The 15,880-nt window shown below is 40.5% G+C and overlaps 1 protein-coding gene across 2 annotated transcripts in view; it reads right to left on the minus strand.

Moving 5' to 3' along the window:
• Window positions 1-3,376: 3,376 nt before the first annotated feature.
• The window catches only part of LOC136423833 (clavesin-2-like), a 30,045-nt gene continuing 17,541 nt past the window's right edge, over window positions 3,377-15,880 (minus strand). The window contains exons 6-7 of one of the 2 annotated variants that reach the window (XM_066412181.1): window positions 12,745-12,953; window positions 3,377-6,400 (exon numbers count right to left, since the gene is read on the minus strand). In XM_066412181.1, the coding sequence (XP_066268278.1) occupies window positions 6,334-6,400; window positions 12,745-12,953 (276 nt within the window). In that variant the 3' untranslated portion in view covers window positions 3,377-6,333. Of the gene's footprint in view, window positions 6,401-12,744; window positions 12,954-14,858; window positions 14,894-15,880 lie in introns of those variants that run through there. The other variant, XM_066412182.1, reaches the window with a different exon arrangement.

A 15,880-nucleotide genomic window follows, 5' to 3' on the forward strand; every position in this document is an offset into this window, starting at 1 on the left:
CATGCCAGTTTGATGGTGGGGAGGGAGAAACTACACCTGTTTCAACTGTTTATATGATAGCAACTGTTGACAAAACGGAGAAATGCAAAGTGTACGGTGTGTACTAAAATAGTACTAGAACTTAACCAATTGATTACAATTAACCCAATTACAATTACAGGAAAAAACAACACTCTTATTAGCCTACTTTGCTGGCTTTCTGGCTGGCACCGGCGTTTTTCTGGTAGCGCTGACTTCCGATTTTCAACATATCGGGACCAGGTTCTTTTGCTGGAAAAAGATAATTACCGTCGCCTACCAGAAAGTCTTATCTTCTAAACAAAATAACTAAGCTAAAATGACAACTAATTCTAACTAAGACACTAAGACACAACACATTCATTACACATCAAACTTTACTTGAAACCTTAAACATGCTTATTATGTTCTTATCCCTGAACAACTGGGCTTCATACATGCTTCAAAGTTGTAGTCGAGACACCACAGCAGTAGAAATCAGGCCATGTCGATTTGATCACATGGATGACATCCGCGTGCGCATCAATTTTCGTCCGTTTCCCTAAAAAAATGGCGATACTGTAAATCGTGCAAAGCAGCTGCAAAATGGCCAATCTATACCATGAATTTAAAAAAAATAATAATCGGGAAACGGATAGTAATGTCATATTATGCCAGAGAAAATTCAAAAGTCAAACAAGATGTGAAAGAAAACGAATGCTTCCGAAGCTGGCATTTGGCGGGTGATCAGTGCCCAATAACAAGCTCCCTCAGGCTATTGACAGGATGATACTGTCAACAGTGGAAAAATTTGCACTGTTGACAGGATCAATGTCAGAATCGTCAAGTCTCATGGCTGAATGCTAAAAACGTCCATGCTCACGGGTGGTGAAGCACTTTTTCAAGCTGATAACTGTAGTCCAGCCCCCGTAACTGAGAGGTCAAGGAAAAAATTCCCATAATACCCCCTGAAAATGTTGCAAAAATATCAAAGATTTCTTGAAATCCTGAGCAGGATTAGTTAACTTTATATCAAATGGATGTTTAAGAAGAAAAAAATCGCAAGGTGGAAGCGAACCCACATAGCCAGATTTTAATTCTAACCCATTTTTACATTTGTTATACACGCTAAAATGGCATAAGCGCCGAATGCTAAGAACACCATTTTTTGTGTATTTTCAGTTAATTTTTAGAGTGTACCCTCCACTTAAACATATTCGTTTGTCGTGATTCTGAAGTGCATCCTACTATAATTTTCTCAGCTTCAGTTTGTGGTCCTTAAACACTGAAATCTCCATATGCGAAATACTGCATTCTCCCATCATAACAGGTGTAACTGCAGCTAATTAACATAATATATGTAAATACAAGAAATGTATGTGATTTTGTTAAATTCATGAGTCACCAATACCAAATTCTAATGCGGCTTGATCGATTTCATACCTACTTGTACAATGTAGTAATGCTTATAATTATATTGAATATTTGGTCTTGCGGTAACTAAATCGTAAGATTGCATGTTTGTCAAATTTGTTGAACGGCTATTCATGTAAAACCATCGGGATTTGAACAACCAACCAAACTACCACGTATATCGTTTGGTAAGGGTCAACTATCATCGTATGTTCATTGCTACTTTATGTTTGGTCTGCCCACCACTTAAAGGGGTTTCAGAAGAAAGAGAAGAGTTTACTATTCGGTAGACTGTACTCAGTGCGTTTTAGTCATTCGTCCAACCTTCCTGATCTCTTAGATTTCATAATGAAGGCAATTTTTTGGTTGCCAAACGTTTTTCATTCGCGCGCTCGCATCAGTTTGGGGTTCCGAGAGGATGTCATCCATATAATCAAATCAACATGACCTTAACATGACTTGGGTTACGGAGTCCTAGATTGCCTAAATCATAAGTCCCTTTTATCTTCTAATATGAGTAAAAAAACGCTACAGAACATGTAGAAAGGAGACCTTGTTTGCACACCTTGGATGGATTACACATGTAAACTAACATGACCCCCCCCCCCCCCCCCTGGAACTTCCACTCACTAAAAATTAATGTTCCGGAATGAAAAAGCAACTTATTCTAAAACCCTGTTCAGATTGATTGATGGATCCTGAATAGAGTTACATGTAGCTGGAGAATCCTTGGTCTTGGAAGACTTCGAGATCGGTACCCTAGTAAAACACTATCTGTTCTGGCTTACTCTAAGGCTGCCTGAAATAAAAGACTATCATACAGGCCCGGTTTACACATGTATTTTCCAAGCACCGACTCAGCGGAGTCGAGTTTTGGATGTGTAAACAGAAATCTAGGATACTCAAGTCTGGTCGAGACCATGCTCAAGTCGTCCAGTGGCGCGGGGGGGGGGGGGGGGGTGTTTTGCAAGTCAGACTGAAGTCGCGTTGACTCCGAGTCTAACGTTACATACGGCGAGTTATGCTATGCTCAGGGGAGGCGCGCACCGGGCGCAAATTTTGAAATTTGTTTGTTACTCCTTGGTTTTCGGTATCTATTTCATATTTTTCTGCACTCGTTGGTGCCAGTTGGTCATGGTTGAAAGCAAGACAATACTGCGGTCGTCACACCGCGGGCGCGGCTGGGCGTTCCAAGTCACATCGTGGCCCCGTGTGTAAGGCCAAACCATTTTAATTTTATGGATGACATCCGCGCGCGCATTGATTTTCGTCCGTTCTCAAAAAAAAAAAAAAAAATCACCTCCGAAATTTTGTTCATGATATGACAATACTACCATTGTACATATCTGTATTAAACTGAATGATATTATCTCTGGCTGGGTTGCCTACAGAGTTTGATGTTTTGCTCTGACTGATGGCGTGGTGTTGCTTACAAAGCCGAACACATTTTTTTTGAACGGCCAAATATTACATATGGGTCTTTAAACCAGGCATCATCCATGTTAAAAGCACTTTGATATGAGCTAATTTTAACAAATAAAGACTTGTTTGTTTGTTACACGGTGTTCTGTGGTTTAATTTGCAATACCAGCTATGTAGTCCTCCGGTTTATCATCTTTTTTTTTTTCGCCCTCTCGCATTAGTTTTGGGGACCCCAGAGGATGTCATCCATAAAATTATGTTGGTATGGCCTAAAGACCGCAATTGAGTCGGACTTGGGTTGAGTGTGCTCCAAGTGTGCTTGGAAATGCATGTGCAAACTGGGCCTTAGAATACTACACGGTGTATTCCCAGTCACCCCAGGTACAAGCCCGCCCGCGGGTAGGATCACAGGACGGCTGATCCAAACGCCAGAGGGTAATACGTCATATAGTCTAAACACATTTCAATGCAAAATGCAGCAGAAGTTGAAAAAATGGTGCAAAACAAAATCTTGTATTCTGATAGCAGATGAAGACCGTTGTGATGATGAGTGAATTTCTTTTGTGATGGATCAAAGGTTCAAGAACTATATGATATAACGTTAGTTTCTACCAACAGATACGAGCTTTCTTATTATCTTTGTTGTGGTATAGAATCAAACAATGAGAGATTTACAAAACTATAGAGTTCCACATTCCCATACCTTTGCCACATAATTTTGTCGCATCACATTATTAGCAAACTATGGAAGTTAGCTAATTTGCACGATATATGACTTGAAATGCTTGTTTTTAAAGTCAGTTTCACGTCACTGTCTGGGTGTTTGTTGTCTTTCGTTCTAACATTTTCGAAACATTTGTAAAAAATAAGTAACCGTTTAGAGCAATTTTGATATTCTAAATATTTCTAGTGTCCAAACTTGTTTGAATCATTTCTAACATTGATTACATTATTCATATTAGTTTCTAACATGCTGGAACATAAATTCACCATTTGTTCTAACCATCAACAAGTTGGAAAATGGTCTAACATTTTGTAAATTGGGTGATTGGGCAATGGGAAGAAAGCTATTCACACATCCCTGTCAAGTATTGGGTACCATGCCTGGCCTTCATACATAGACGGTCCAGCACAAAAGAGACACCAGTGTCCAGCCGTGAAATCTAAAAATATACAGAAGCTTCTTAGCAATAACCCAAATCTGAAAATTTGGGAAATGACAACAATTTTTGCAAAATATTGGAACACTGTAGAAATATCATAACGTCAAACAGATGTTAGACATTATTTTAAACAAAGAGATCTTTCAAATGTTTCCAACATATCTAGATAAATAAAAAAGAACATGTTCAAACTTTAATCAAATTGTTTGAACAATTTAGTACTATTTAGACTGAAATATCCTTTTGTTAAAAAAAGTTCAAACTTATCACAAATCTTAAAACCCTCTTGGCATGGACTCTGCACAACCTGCATGTCACAAATATGAAATATCTATCATTTACTAATGCATATGACTTTGCGATGTTGCTCATTATAGATATGTTAAGAAGTCTCTTATTAGCATAACTTCTATGAAATCATTATCTCTTCTTTCCAACACTCCTCTATCAAAAGCCATGCTTTCCTCAGATATACATTTGGCTTTTCTTGGGTAAGAGTGAGTGCATAGCAGAGAGAGAATGATGACAACAAACCCCTTTTTTTTACATTGCCACATGTATAGACATGTAAATTGAATACAAAAAGTACACATGTACCTCAGGTGTAAAAATAAGGGATAGAAGAACATCTCGGAACTCATATGAGCAAGCTTTTGTACAATGAGTACCATGACTGATTTTGTGGGTGTGCTGAAATTTCCCTGTCAACATCAGACACTGTGTTTTCTGACACACTCGCATAGGTGGCTCTAGCTTTGGTGTTCGGCCTTTGAATGCAGGATGATGACCGATATGGTATCCTTGTAAAGGGTGATAGATAAGCTCTTCACAACTATGAAATTGAAAAACATAATAACAGATGTATAATTCATCAGAATGTTTCAGAATTTTTTATGTTGAGTGTTCCCTGGTATATCAAGTATCCATAGCAATTATGAAAATCATGGACCTATAATTTTGTTGGATAACAGATATGACAAAACATGAGATTGGACAGATATTGTTCTTGGCATTCAATATCCCAGTGGTCAATGCTGTCTCCAAAGGCCATAGATGTCTTGCTAGGTCCAACATTTCCTCATCTATATATGTATAACGGGGGATGCCCTAACATCGCATGTTTTTTTTATGCGCTCGAACTCACAGCGCTCCATCGATGGTTGCCAGAGAGTGGTCAGGTTTTGATGAATGAATTTTTAAAACATTCATCTAGAGAACATACAAATGTACTTGGATAACAAATGTATTCAGACTGTTCATGAGCCCTTCACGCTCCAAGTTACAAGCGGCAAACGCTGTGAGACGTTTTCGCGAAAGTACGTTCTGATTTAGTGCTACACTTGATAGTGTGCCTAACTTGGCACGCTTTTATAATATTGCTCTCTTCGGAAGTTGGTGACGGAAAATTTAAATGAGGCTTGCAGTCTACTATATTCTAGTTATCGTTTGACCGGAAAATTTTGACTGTGTGTTCACTTCTCACGTCATGTGAGAAGGGCTATATCTAGCGCATCCCAGCTCATGTTTTCACGGGAAATAGGCTACTCCGCACTGTGTGCGTGGCCCGACGTACATATTGCATGCGGCCCGACTGACAAAATGATTACGAAAAAACGACACCGCTTACGTCAACAATACTTCGTCTAATTATTGCCTAATGTCTTCGCCATCTCTGTGTTCAGTTTCCTTTTCATAGACGGTACCAATCACATGTTAGAGCGAAACAAAATTCTGGACCTCGCTGTGCGTTAAATCGCCCCGCCACCAACACCGCGAGGAAAAAAGGCGGGAAAACAACGTCGCCAGACGACAGCAATGTTTACGTTGTTTTTCTTTGGTCGGTTTTCTACTCAACAAACACTTAAAGACCCAAATTTTTAGTGTTTTATGACGTTATATTTCTTACGTGAATGATAGTTGTGTATCAGCTTGGCACAGGTCGTATATTTAGGCGCCGGAACATCTAGCTACGCAGTGACCCTCTACTCAGTCTACTCAGCGCTACCAGCATTATTGTCAAAATACTTTTTTCGACAAAACAAGAAATGAATAATGTACAAATATGTTTTGATGTTTTGAATGCAAATGACAGCTATGTGCATGAACTTCATTTATTTACCTTCCTTATCAGCATAGTCAGTGGTCACAAACACAGCGTACTTATGCAAAATAAGGTCAGTAAAAAATCCGTGCGATGTTAGGGCGCGTGCGATGTTAGGGCGCCCCCCGTTATGATTATAAACCAACATACTCTGGTATGTCTTCTGATCTTTACACCATCTTACACAAATAGAGCTAAAATTTGCTGTCTGTAGAAGATGTGTTGACAGATGAGTTCCTAATCAATAGAGAAGATTTTCTCTTCTTTTATGCCCAACTCCTCAGGAAGGTATGCTGACTGGGATCTGGGGGAGACACAAAGAAAAAAGACTTATTCACACACATTTTTACAATTGGACTGACATATGCAAACATCATCTACAGCAGCATGTTCTAAACAAGATTACACAGAGCACACTAGTATAGAAGGTACCAATGACATAAGTAAGTCTTCTCCAGCACCTGTAAATTCCACATGTATTCTGCATTCATTGGGAATTCCTTTTGAGACGAATTACTGTCATTCAACTGAAAACATGTTCTTTAGATATGCATTTCCTGTACATGATGTACATAATGTGATAGGGAGAATATGCTCTTTGCTCCTTGGAGGAGATGACAATGATATACATGTAACTGCCATGACACATGAGAGCTACTACCTGGGAAGTGGGAAGTTCCCGAGTAGCAAATAAGAAAAGGAAGGCGAACCAGTAAAATATATGCAAATAAATGTATTTTTGGCTTGAATGTTACCTGCTATTCCACTAGTGTGAATGTCATTCAGCACCATGCAAAGGGAGAACTGTGCCAGTGTGAATGTCATTCAGCACCAGGGAAAGGACACTGTGTCAGTGTAAATGTCATTCAGCACCATGGAAAGGGAGAACTGTGTCAGTGTGAATGTCATTCAGCACCAAGGAAAGGACACTGTGTCAGTGTGAATGTCATTCAGCACCATGGAAAGGGAGAACTGTGTCAGTGTGAATGTCATTCAGCACCAAGGAAAGGACACTGTGTCAGTGTGAATGTCATTCAGCACGAAGGGAAGGGAGAACTGTGTCAGTGTGAATGTCATTCAGCACCAAGGAAAGGACACTGTGTCAGTGTGAATGTCATTCAGCACCAAGGAAAGGACACTGTGCCAGTGTGAATGTCATTCAGCACCAAGGAAAGGAAACTGTGTCAGTGTGAATGTCATTCAGCACCATGGAAAGGGAGAACTGTGTAAGTGTGAATGTCATTCAGCACCAAGGAAAGGACACTGTGTCAGTGTGAATGTCATTCAGCACCATGAAAAGGGAGAACTGTGTTAGTGTGAATGTCATTCAGCACCAAGGAAAGGAAACTGTGTCAGTGTGAATGTCATTCAGCAACATGTAAAGGGAGAACTGTGTCAGTGTGAATGTCATTCAGCACCAAGGAAATGACACTGTGTCAGTGTGAATGTCATTCAGCACCAGGGAAAGGGAGAACTGTGCTAGTGTGAATGTCATTCAGCACCAAGGAAAGGACACTGTGTCAGTGTGAATGTCATTCAGCACCATGAAAAGGGAGAACTGTGTCAGTGTGAATGTCATTCAGCACCAAGGAAATGACACTGTGTCAGTGTGAATGTCATTCAGCACCAGGGAAAGGGAGAACTGTGCTAGTGTGAATGTCATTCAGCACCAAGGAAAGGACACTGTGTCAGTGTGAATGTCATTCAGCACCATGGAAAGGGAGAACTGTGTCAGTGTGAATGTCATTCAGCACCAAGGAAAGGACACTGTGTCAGTGTGAATGTCATTCAGCACCATGGAAAGGGTAAACTGTGTCAGTGTGAATGTCATTCAGCACCAAGAAAAGGACACTGTGTCAGTGTGAATGTCATTCAGCACCATGAAAAGGGAGAACTGTGTTAGTGTGAATGTCATTCAGCACCATGGAAAGGGAGAACTGTGTCAGTGTGAATGTCATTCAGCACCAAGGAAAGGACACTGTGTCAGTGTGAATGTCATTCAGCACCATGGAAATGGTAAACTGTGTCAGCGTTAATGTCATTCAGCACCATGGAAAGGGTAAACTGTGTCAGTGTTAATGTCATTCAGCACCATGGAAAGGGAGAACTGTGTCAGTGTGAATGCCATTCAGCACCAAGGAAAGGACACTGTGTCAGTGTGAATGTCATTCAGCACCATGAAAAGGGAGAACTGTGTTAGTGTGAATGTCATTCAGCACCAAGGAAAGGACACTGTGTCAGTGTGAATGTCATTCAGCACCAGGGAAAGGAAACTGTGTCAGTGTGAATGTCATTCAGCACCATGGAAAGGGAGAACTGTGTCAGTGTGAATGTCATTCAGCACCAAGGAAAGGACACTGTGTCAGTGTGAATGTCATTCAGCACCATGAAAAGGGAGAACTGTGTTAGTGTGAATGTCATTCAGCAACAAGGAAAGGACACTGTGTCACAGTGTGAATGTCAGTCAGCACCAAGGAAAGGAAACTGTGTCAGTGTGAATGTCATTCAGCACCAAGGAAAGGACACTGTGTCAGTGTGAATGTCATTCAGCACCATGAAAAGGGAGAACTGTGTTAGTGTGAATGTCATTCAGCAACAAGGAGAGGACACTGTGTCACAGTGTGAATGTCAGTCAGCACCAAGGAAAGGAAACTGTGTCAGTGTGAATGTCATTCAGCACCATGGAAAGGGAGAACTGTGTCAGTGTGAATGTCAGTCAGCACCAAGGAAAGGGAGAACTGTGTCTGTGTGAATGTCATTCAGCACCATGGAAAGGGAGAACTGTGTCAGTGTGAATGTCATTCAGCACCAGGGAAAGGGAGAACTGTGTCAGTGTGAATGTCATTCAGCAACAAGGAAAGGACACTGTGTCAGTGTGAATGTCATTCAGCACCAGGGAAAGGGAGAACTGTGTCAATGTGAATGTCATTCAGCACCAGGGAAAGGGAGAGCTGTGTCTGTGTGATTGTCATTCAGCACAAAAGAATGGGAGAACTGTGTCAGTGTGAATGTCATTAAGCACCAGAGAAAGGACAACTGTGTCAGTGTGAATGTCATTCAGCACCGAGGAAAGGACACTGTGTCAGTGTGAATGTCATTCAGCACCAGGGAAAGGGAGAACATTCAGCACGAAAGAACAGGAGAATTGCGTCCGTGTGAATGTCATTCAGTACCAGGGAAAGGACAACTGTGTCAGTGCGAATATCATTCAGCACCAGGAAAATTGTCAGTGTGGATGTCATTCAGCTCCTGGAAAAGGACACTCAGTGGTAGAAATACTTTTTTTCAGTGTTCTGCAATATTGCAGAATGTCAAAATTTTGTTCTGCAATTTGAAAATATTTTCTGCAAATACACAAGCCACCATGCTACAACCTTCTCAACTTGATAATGCCTATTTATATTTACATTATATCTAGCATTGCAACATTGTTGTAATTCTTTATTCTCTCACTCTATCTTTGATTCTAGCAAAATTTGAAAGAGGAATAACATACATGTGTGAGAAAAATATTCAAATGAAAATTGCAACAGCAAGAGCGGATTTATTCAATATCAATCAAATTAAATATTTGTTTATAATGTCTGACATGTCTGACCTCGGTGTCACAGCAAAATCGGACCTTAAGTGGGACAACCACATTGTCAGTACAGTAGCTAAAGCAAATTCATTGCTTGGTTTTCTAAAGCGTACCGTAGGCTTCAGTTCCAACTCTGACATTCGGAAAGCGTTGTACCTTTCCATTGTCAGAAGTGTACTGGAATATTGCTCACCAGTTTGGAGCCCTACGTCACGTAAGCTCACAGCCCTTCTTGAGGGTGTCCAGCGGAGGGCATCGAAATTCATTCTTGGGCCTTCCGCAGGTCACCTCGACTACAAGTCAAGACTGTCTAGCCTAGGCTTGCTGCCTCTGTCTTACAGAAGGGATGTATCCGATGTTATAACATTTGTTAAGTCCCATGCAAAGGTGTTTGACTCGGATGTAGCCAGGCTAGCTAACTTTCCTACAAGAACGCCCCGTAGTCTTAGAGCATACATGTTAGTTCCACATAGAGTAAAAACATCAACATTTGCGTCCTCATTCACACCTCGCTTTATCTCGATTTGGAACAGACTTGATGTTGTAACCAGAGGGCTAGGAGCAAGTGCTTCAAGCGCTGCTGATGTGGCTACCTTCAAGAGGAAACTCGTTTCTTTCATGAGAAGCAGGTTCTGCCAATCATTCAACTTAGAAGAACCCTGTACTTGGTCACTAGCGTGCAGTTGCTCAACTTGCGTTGCTAATAGGCCCCGCTAATTTGTAATACTACCTCATTATTGTATCTTGTGCTGTTTCTTTAATTTATTTCTATCTTTGTATTGTATATCTTGTTAAGTTAACTTAAGTTGAATACCATGTCGATTCATTTATATTGGTCATTTATATTGTATTATTATGTTTTGATATTGTGTACAGTTTGTATGTTTCGGCATGGCGGCCTTGAAAAGGTGACCTCTGCGGGGGTACACCTGTTCCGCCATGCCTTCCAGTTTTGGAGAAGTGAAATAAATAAATAAATAGATAAATAATTTAAGTACATGTATGTGTATTGAAATCTAAAACAAATTAACAACCTGCCTGATAAGGAGGAAGGGGACATTATATCCTTGCAAGGAATACGTGTTCTGATGCGTAATGAGATTGCACGACCTGTGACAAAAATCACAGCCATGGCCCACGAAAATAAATGAAAAGATTTGAAAAAATTGAGAAAAAAAAGAGAAAAATTCAGAATAAAAAAACCTCACGCAAACCTTGGCCTCTGTGTAACTTTTTTAAATCAATCTGAAATATCGATTTCGGTTGTAAACATCGGACTCCGACTTCAGACAGTCGGGCAGACGCTCGACGGCCCGGCAATGTTATTGTTTTTCACGTGGGCGCCCCCCTCCCCACTTTCTCGGCACAGGAGAAAATGTTCTGCCTTCTCCTTGCTCACAAGGCGGTGCTCTAGAATTATCCAAGTAGTTCTCAACTTCATCGCTGCCATCTGTGCTTGAAGGACCACCATTGTAGTGGCCACCATTTCGTTACTGCTGTCGCCCATGCCCCGAGTTCAGGCTCTGAAGGAATCACAAGCTAATGCTGCAACATGTTTACACTAGAAACATCCGGAAATTGTTTTCCCGACTTTTGACGACCCCGAGATCGTGGCCACGGAGATTAGCGAGGTTAGGCAGAAATGCACGAATTTGAAATTTTCTCACATGATTCGTCCCCGAAGTTATCACGGAAAGTGTCGGAAATCCCCAAAAATACTCGAACCTCAGAGGCAGTCGGCATACACGGAAGTGCCGTCAGGTTTCCTCGGTGCTGGCTTCTGTTTATCTTCAGCGCTGCTAGCTAAATCAATTTTATAACCTCCTTGGCTAAATTGAGAACCATTGCATCCTGAGCCTGCTTCTTTTTTATTCTGCAAAATTGCAGGTTGTTTGATTTTTCTTCTGCAATCTTGAAAATCTTTCTGCAATTTGCAGAGTGCAGACGGGTATTTCGCACGCTGACACTGTGTCAGTGTGAATATCATTCAGCACCAAGGAAAGGGAGAACTGTGTCAGTGTGAATGTCATTCAGCACCAAGGAAAGGGAGAACTGTGTCAGTGTGAATGTCATTCAGTTCCAGGAAAAGGACACTGTGTCAGTGTGAATATCATTCAGCACCAAGGAAAGGGAGAACTGTGTCTGTGTGAATGTCATTCAGCACCATGGAAAGGGAGAACTGTGTCTGTGTGAATGTCATTCAGCACCAAGGAAAGGGAGAACTGTGTCAGTGTGAATATCATTCAGCACCAAGGAAAGGGAGAACTGTGTCAGTGTGAATGTCATTCAGCACCATGGAAAGGGAGAACTGTGTCAGTGTGAATGTCATTCAGCACCAAGGAAAGGGAGAACTGTGTCAGTGTGAATGTCATTCAGCACCAGGGGAAGGGAGAACTGTGTCAGTGTGAATGTCATTCAGCACCAAGGAAAGGGAGAACTGTGTCTGTGTGAATGTCATTCAGCACCATGGAAAGGGAGAACTGTGTCAGTGTGAATATCATTCAGCACCAAGGAAAGGGAGAACTGTGTCTGTGTGAATGTCATTCAGCACCATGGAAAGGGAGAACTGTGTCAGTGTGAATGTCATTCAGCACCAAGGAAAGGGAGAACTGTGTCTGTGTGAATGTCATTCAGCACCATGGAAAGGGAGAACTGTGTCAGTGTGAATATCATTCAGCACCAAGGAAAGGGAGAACTGTGTCTGTGTGAATGTCATTCAGCACCATGGAAAGGGAGATCTGTGTCAGTGTGAATATCATTCAGCACCAAGGAAAGGGAGAACTGTGTCAGTGTGAATGTCATTCAGCACCATGGAAAGGGAGAACTGTGTCAGTGTGAATGTCATTCAGCACCAAGGAAAGGGAGAACTGTGTCAGTGTGAATGTCATTCAGCACCAGGGGAAGGGAGAACTGTGTCAGTGTGAATGTCATTCAGCACCAAGGAAAGGGAGAACTGTGTCAGTGTGGATGTCATTCAGCACCAGGAAAAAGGATCATAGTTAGTCTAAGTAGTGTCAGTGTGAATGTGAGCCATATGAAATTAATAGATGGTTGAATCTGACTTTCACCTTTTCATCATGTCTTTTCTTGCGGAATGGTGGTCACTGGGATGACAAGTATCATCTGGAGGTATTTCCAGCTCAAAGTCTTCCCCCAGTAGCAGCCGTCCCCACCTCTGGACGTTGTATGGTGGCTTTTGTCCACCAAACTCAGATGGGAGAATCTCTGGGTGGATCTGGTCATGTAAACTCTTCATGTTGTTTCCATGCATCAATATCTGTTCAGTAATGAATACAGAGATGAAAGGTATCACCCACAAGGGTTGAAAACTTGGTTTTGTTCAATCATATCACCAATCAAACTTTACTATTAGCTTTTTATTAATCAGTTGAAGTGTTTGTCTTGACAATGGTGTTCAATTAATAATTACCATATATTTGTGGGATGAGCAGCACAGATGATTACAGATGAGTCACAAATAAAGTGTCAAACAATAAACTCTTAGTACTACTGTACTTACTTATAGGCTTAAGGTCAATGACTTGTCATAACAGTACATTGTTAGCTGTGCCATAGACGACATTACATTCTAACACAATTAGATTCTGACTAGGAATGAAGTGTGCATGTTGTTGCTTCAGTTTAGTTGCAGAACGCTGGATGTAGCACAAGCCGATATGTTAATATCCGGACTATGCCACGTGACGTACTCCCCAGGGTGCTATCTCTGTCAATCTCCTCAGGGCAGTACTGTAAATGCAGAAATGTTTGCGGGGATTTAATTTTGCAGTAGGGAGAAAATGGAGAGTCTGCAGTGGTTTTGACTTCGGGTTTGAAACAATAGTAGCGCTACAGTCAATGGAATGGCTTTTCGAAGTGGTTTTAAGTTCACGGTATAGAGTTCACTGTGAAAACCAATGCAAACATTTCTGCATTTACAGTATGTAGAAGAATAAAATGTGTTACACAACTCTCTAATGAACAGCATGTGTTATTAGCATAAGACTGCTGCAGCAAGTCCCTACAACAAGACTGGCAATGATAAAAAGACATTGCCATGGCGACGGTGGTTGGTGTTGTTTCAATCTTTACTGTACCCTGCTCAGGGCACTGATAGTGTACTTAATATGCAAAATAAGATCAATAAAATATCTGTCTTGGTTAGGGGTCATAGCGGGGAACCTATGCCCAATTTTTCCAAAAATTTTGCATACTATACATTTAAGTGTAACAAAGAGTATGGGTCCTTTCCAGTGTGAGTGTATCAAACCTTACAGTCTAGTCAGGGTTGACATCTTGAAAACGTGATAGTCACCTGTTATGTCAATCTTTCCACAAATGTGGTAAATCTCAATAAGTAAATCAGGCATAAACGAACCTACCTGCTTATCATCTCCTTTCCCGAGAACAGATTAGTACTAGTAGCATCACTAGCATGGACACAGTTCATGTGTCAATTTGGTCATTTTCCAGGGGGTATGTTTATTCCGGGGGGTACATTTATTAGATTTTGAAGATTTGTCCGGAGGTATGTTTATTCCGGGGGGGTATGTTTATTTGGGAGATGAGAGTAAAGGTATTTCAGAACCTTATGATATTAAGGTTCGGTCTTACCATGAACTAAGGGTATCAAGGATACTAAGTTGTGTTGCTCATCCCACAAATGCATGGTCATTACAAAGTCATGGAATTGTAAAGGAAAATGAACAGGCCTTCTGATGATGTAGCACACAAAACTACATGTAAAGGCATGTTTCAACAGTCATGTGTCAAAGCAAGAGTTGTATTGTCAATAACCTTCAAACCTAGGAAATTACTAGTAGTGTATAGACTACTACACCATCAAGTTTGAGTCAGTCAGTCAGTGAGTATCTACACATACTGTCTACACGTACATGTACATATGGCATCAAGGTGATGGATAGACAGAGATAATCAAAAAAATTTCCATATTATCACATAAAGAAGGAAATAACTAGAGGAGGATAAAAACATAATATGACTGCTAAAGTCATACAAAAATGAGAACTAAAATTTATTGGGGTGCAATCATCATTTGGTAAATACGAAATTACTTAACCCATTAAAAATAAACATACAGTCACTTGGATTCAGTCTATTTTCTTTATAAAAACACAAGGAAAAAAAGACAGTACAACATACAGTAAAATGGAACACAAACCTCTTTGAACAAAGTCAGGAATTTATCAAGTCAGTCTGAAAGAACAAAGAAAAAAGTATTTACAAATTAGGCTGTGAAGATAAAAATAAGCCTGTAATCACCAAATCAATGTTACAAACAGAACAACAAAAAGTGTGACAGAGAGAATGTTTATCAATAAGTCATCAATAGAATAACTTTAATAGAAGATCATAATCATGTTAATTTAATGTCTTCTTCATGGCGTTAATTTGTTTATCAATAAGCCATCAATAGAATAACTTTAATAGAAGATCATAATCATGTTAATTTAATGTCTTCTTCATGGCTTTAATTTTCATAACTGCAGCCATTAACAATGTATGTATGGGCATGTTCAATCAGAGGCCACGTAGGAAGGTGAATAAGGCATCATTCTGACCCACTTTCAGTTATGGTACCAGCAGGAAGATGAAATGATCATGATACATCTCTCTACCTACTAGGTTACACGGAAATTTGCAAGCCTGAACTCTCAACAGATTTCAACAGCTGCTAAGGTGCAGTAAGGTGTGGACATGAAACCAGTCAAACGTTGATTGACCATCAGATTCCTGTAATTGTAAGACAGCACCAATGGTAGACATTTGATGAGAAGAATGTGACATATTCTGATTATGCAAATGACATCCACATTTGCATACACTATGCTTGGTCATGTACACCTTCAATTAACTTACGGTTCCGGGTCGGAGTTCAAATTTGACCAGGTATGAGTATATCTATGCTGGCACTTTGTTGTGGACACCTAACATGTAACGAAGCTACTGGCGTCGTTTTTGGTGACCTTGAATATTAGAAGGATTGTTTACACCGGTGTCAATTACACCCTATTCGTGCGGCATGACATACGTTCAAACATCGTTAAGGATCAGCTTCATAAAGCACCAACCTTACCTCATTAACGGCTCAAAATGACAGTTTTGCCGAGATTTCTGTTTTGGAGATTTTTGAAAAATGCTCTTGATTTTGAATTATGAGTAACCGTCACAGTAAAATTAATT

This window comes from Branchiostoma lanceolatum, chromosome 18, assembly GCF_035083965.1.
Source record: "Branchiostoma lanceolatum isolate klBraLanc5 chromosome 18, klBraLanc5.hap2, whole genome shotgun sequence".
NCBI classification, from domain to species: domain Eukaryota; kingdom Metazoa; phylum Chordata; class Leptocardii; order Amphioxiformes; family Branchiostomatidae; genus Branchiostoma; species Branchiostoma lanceolatum.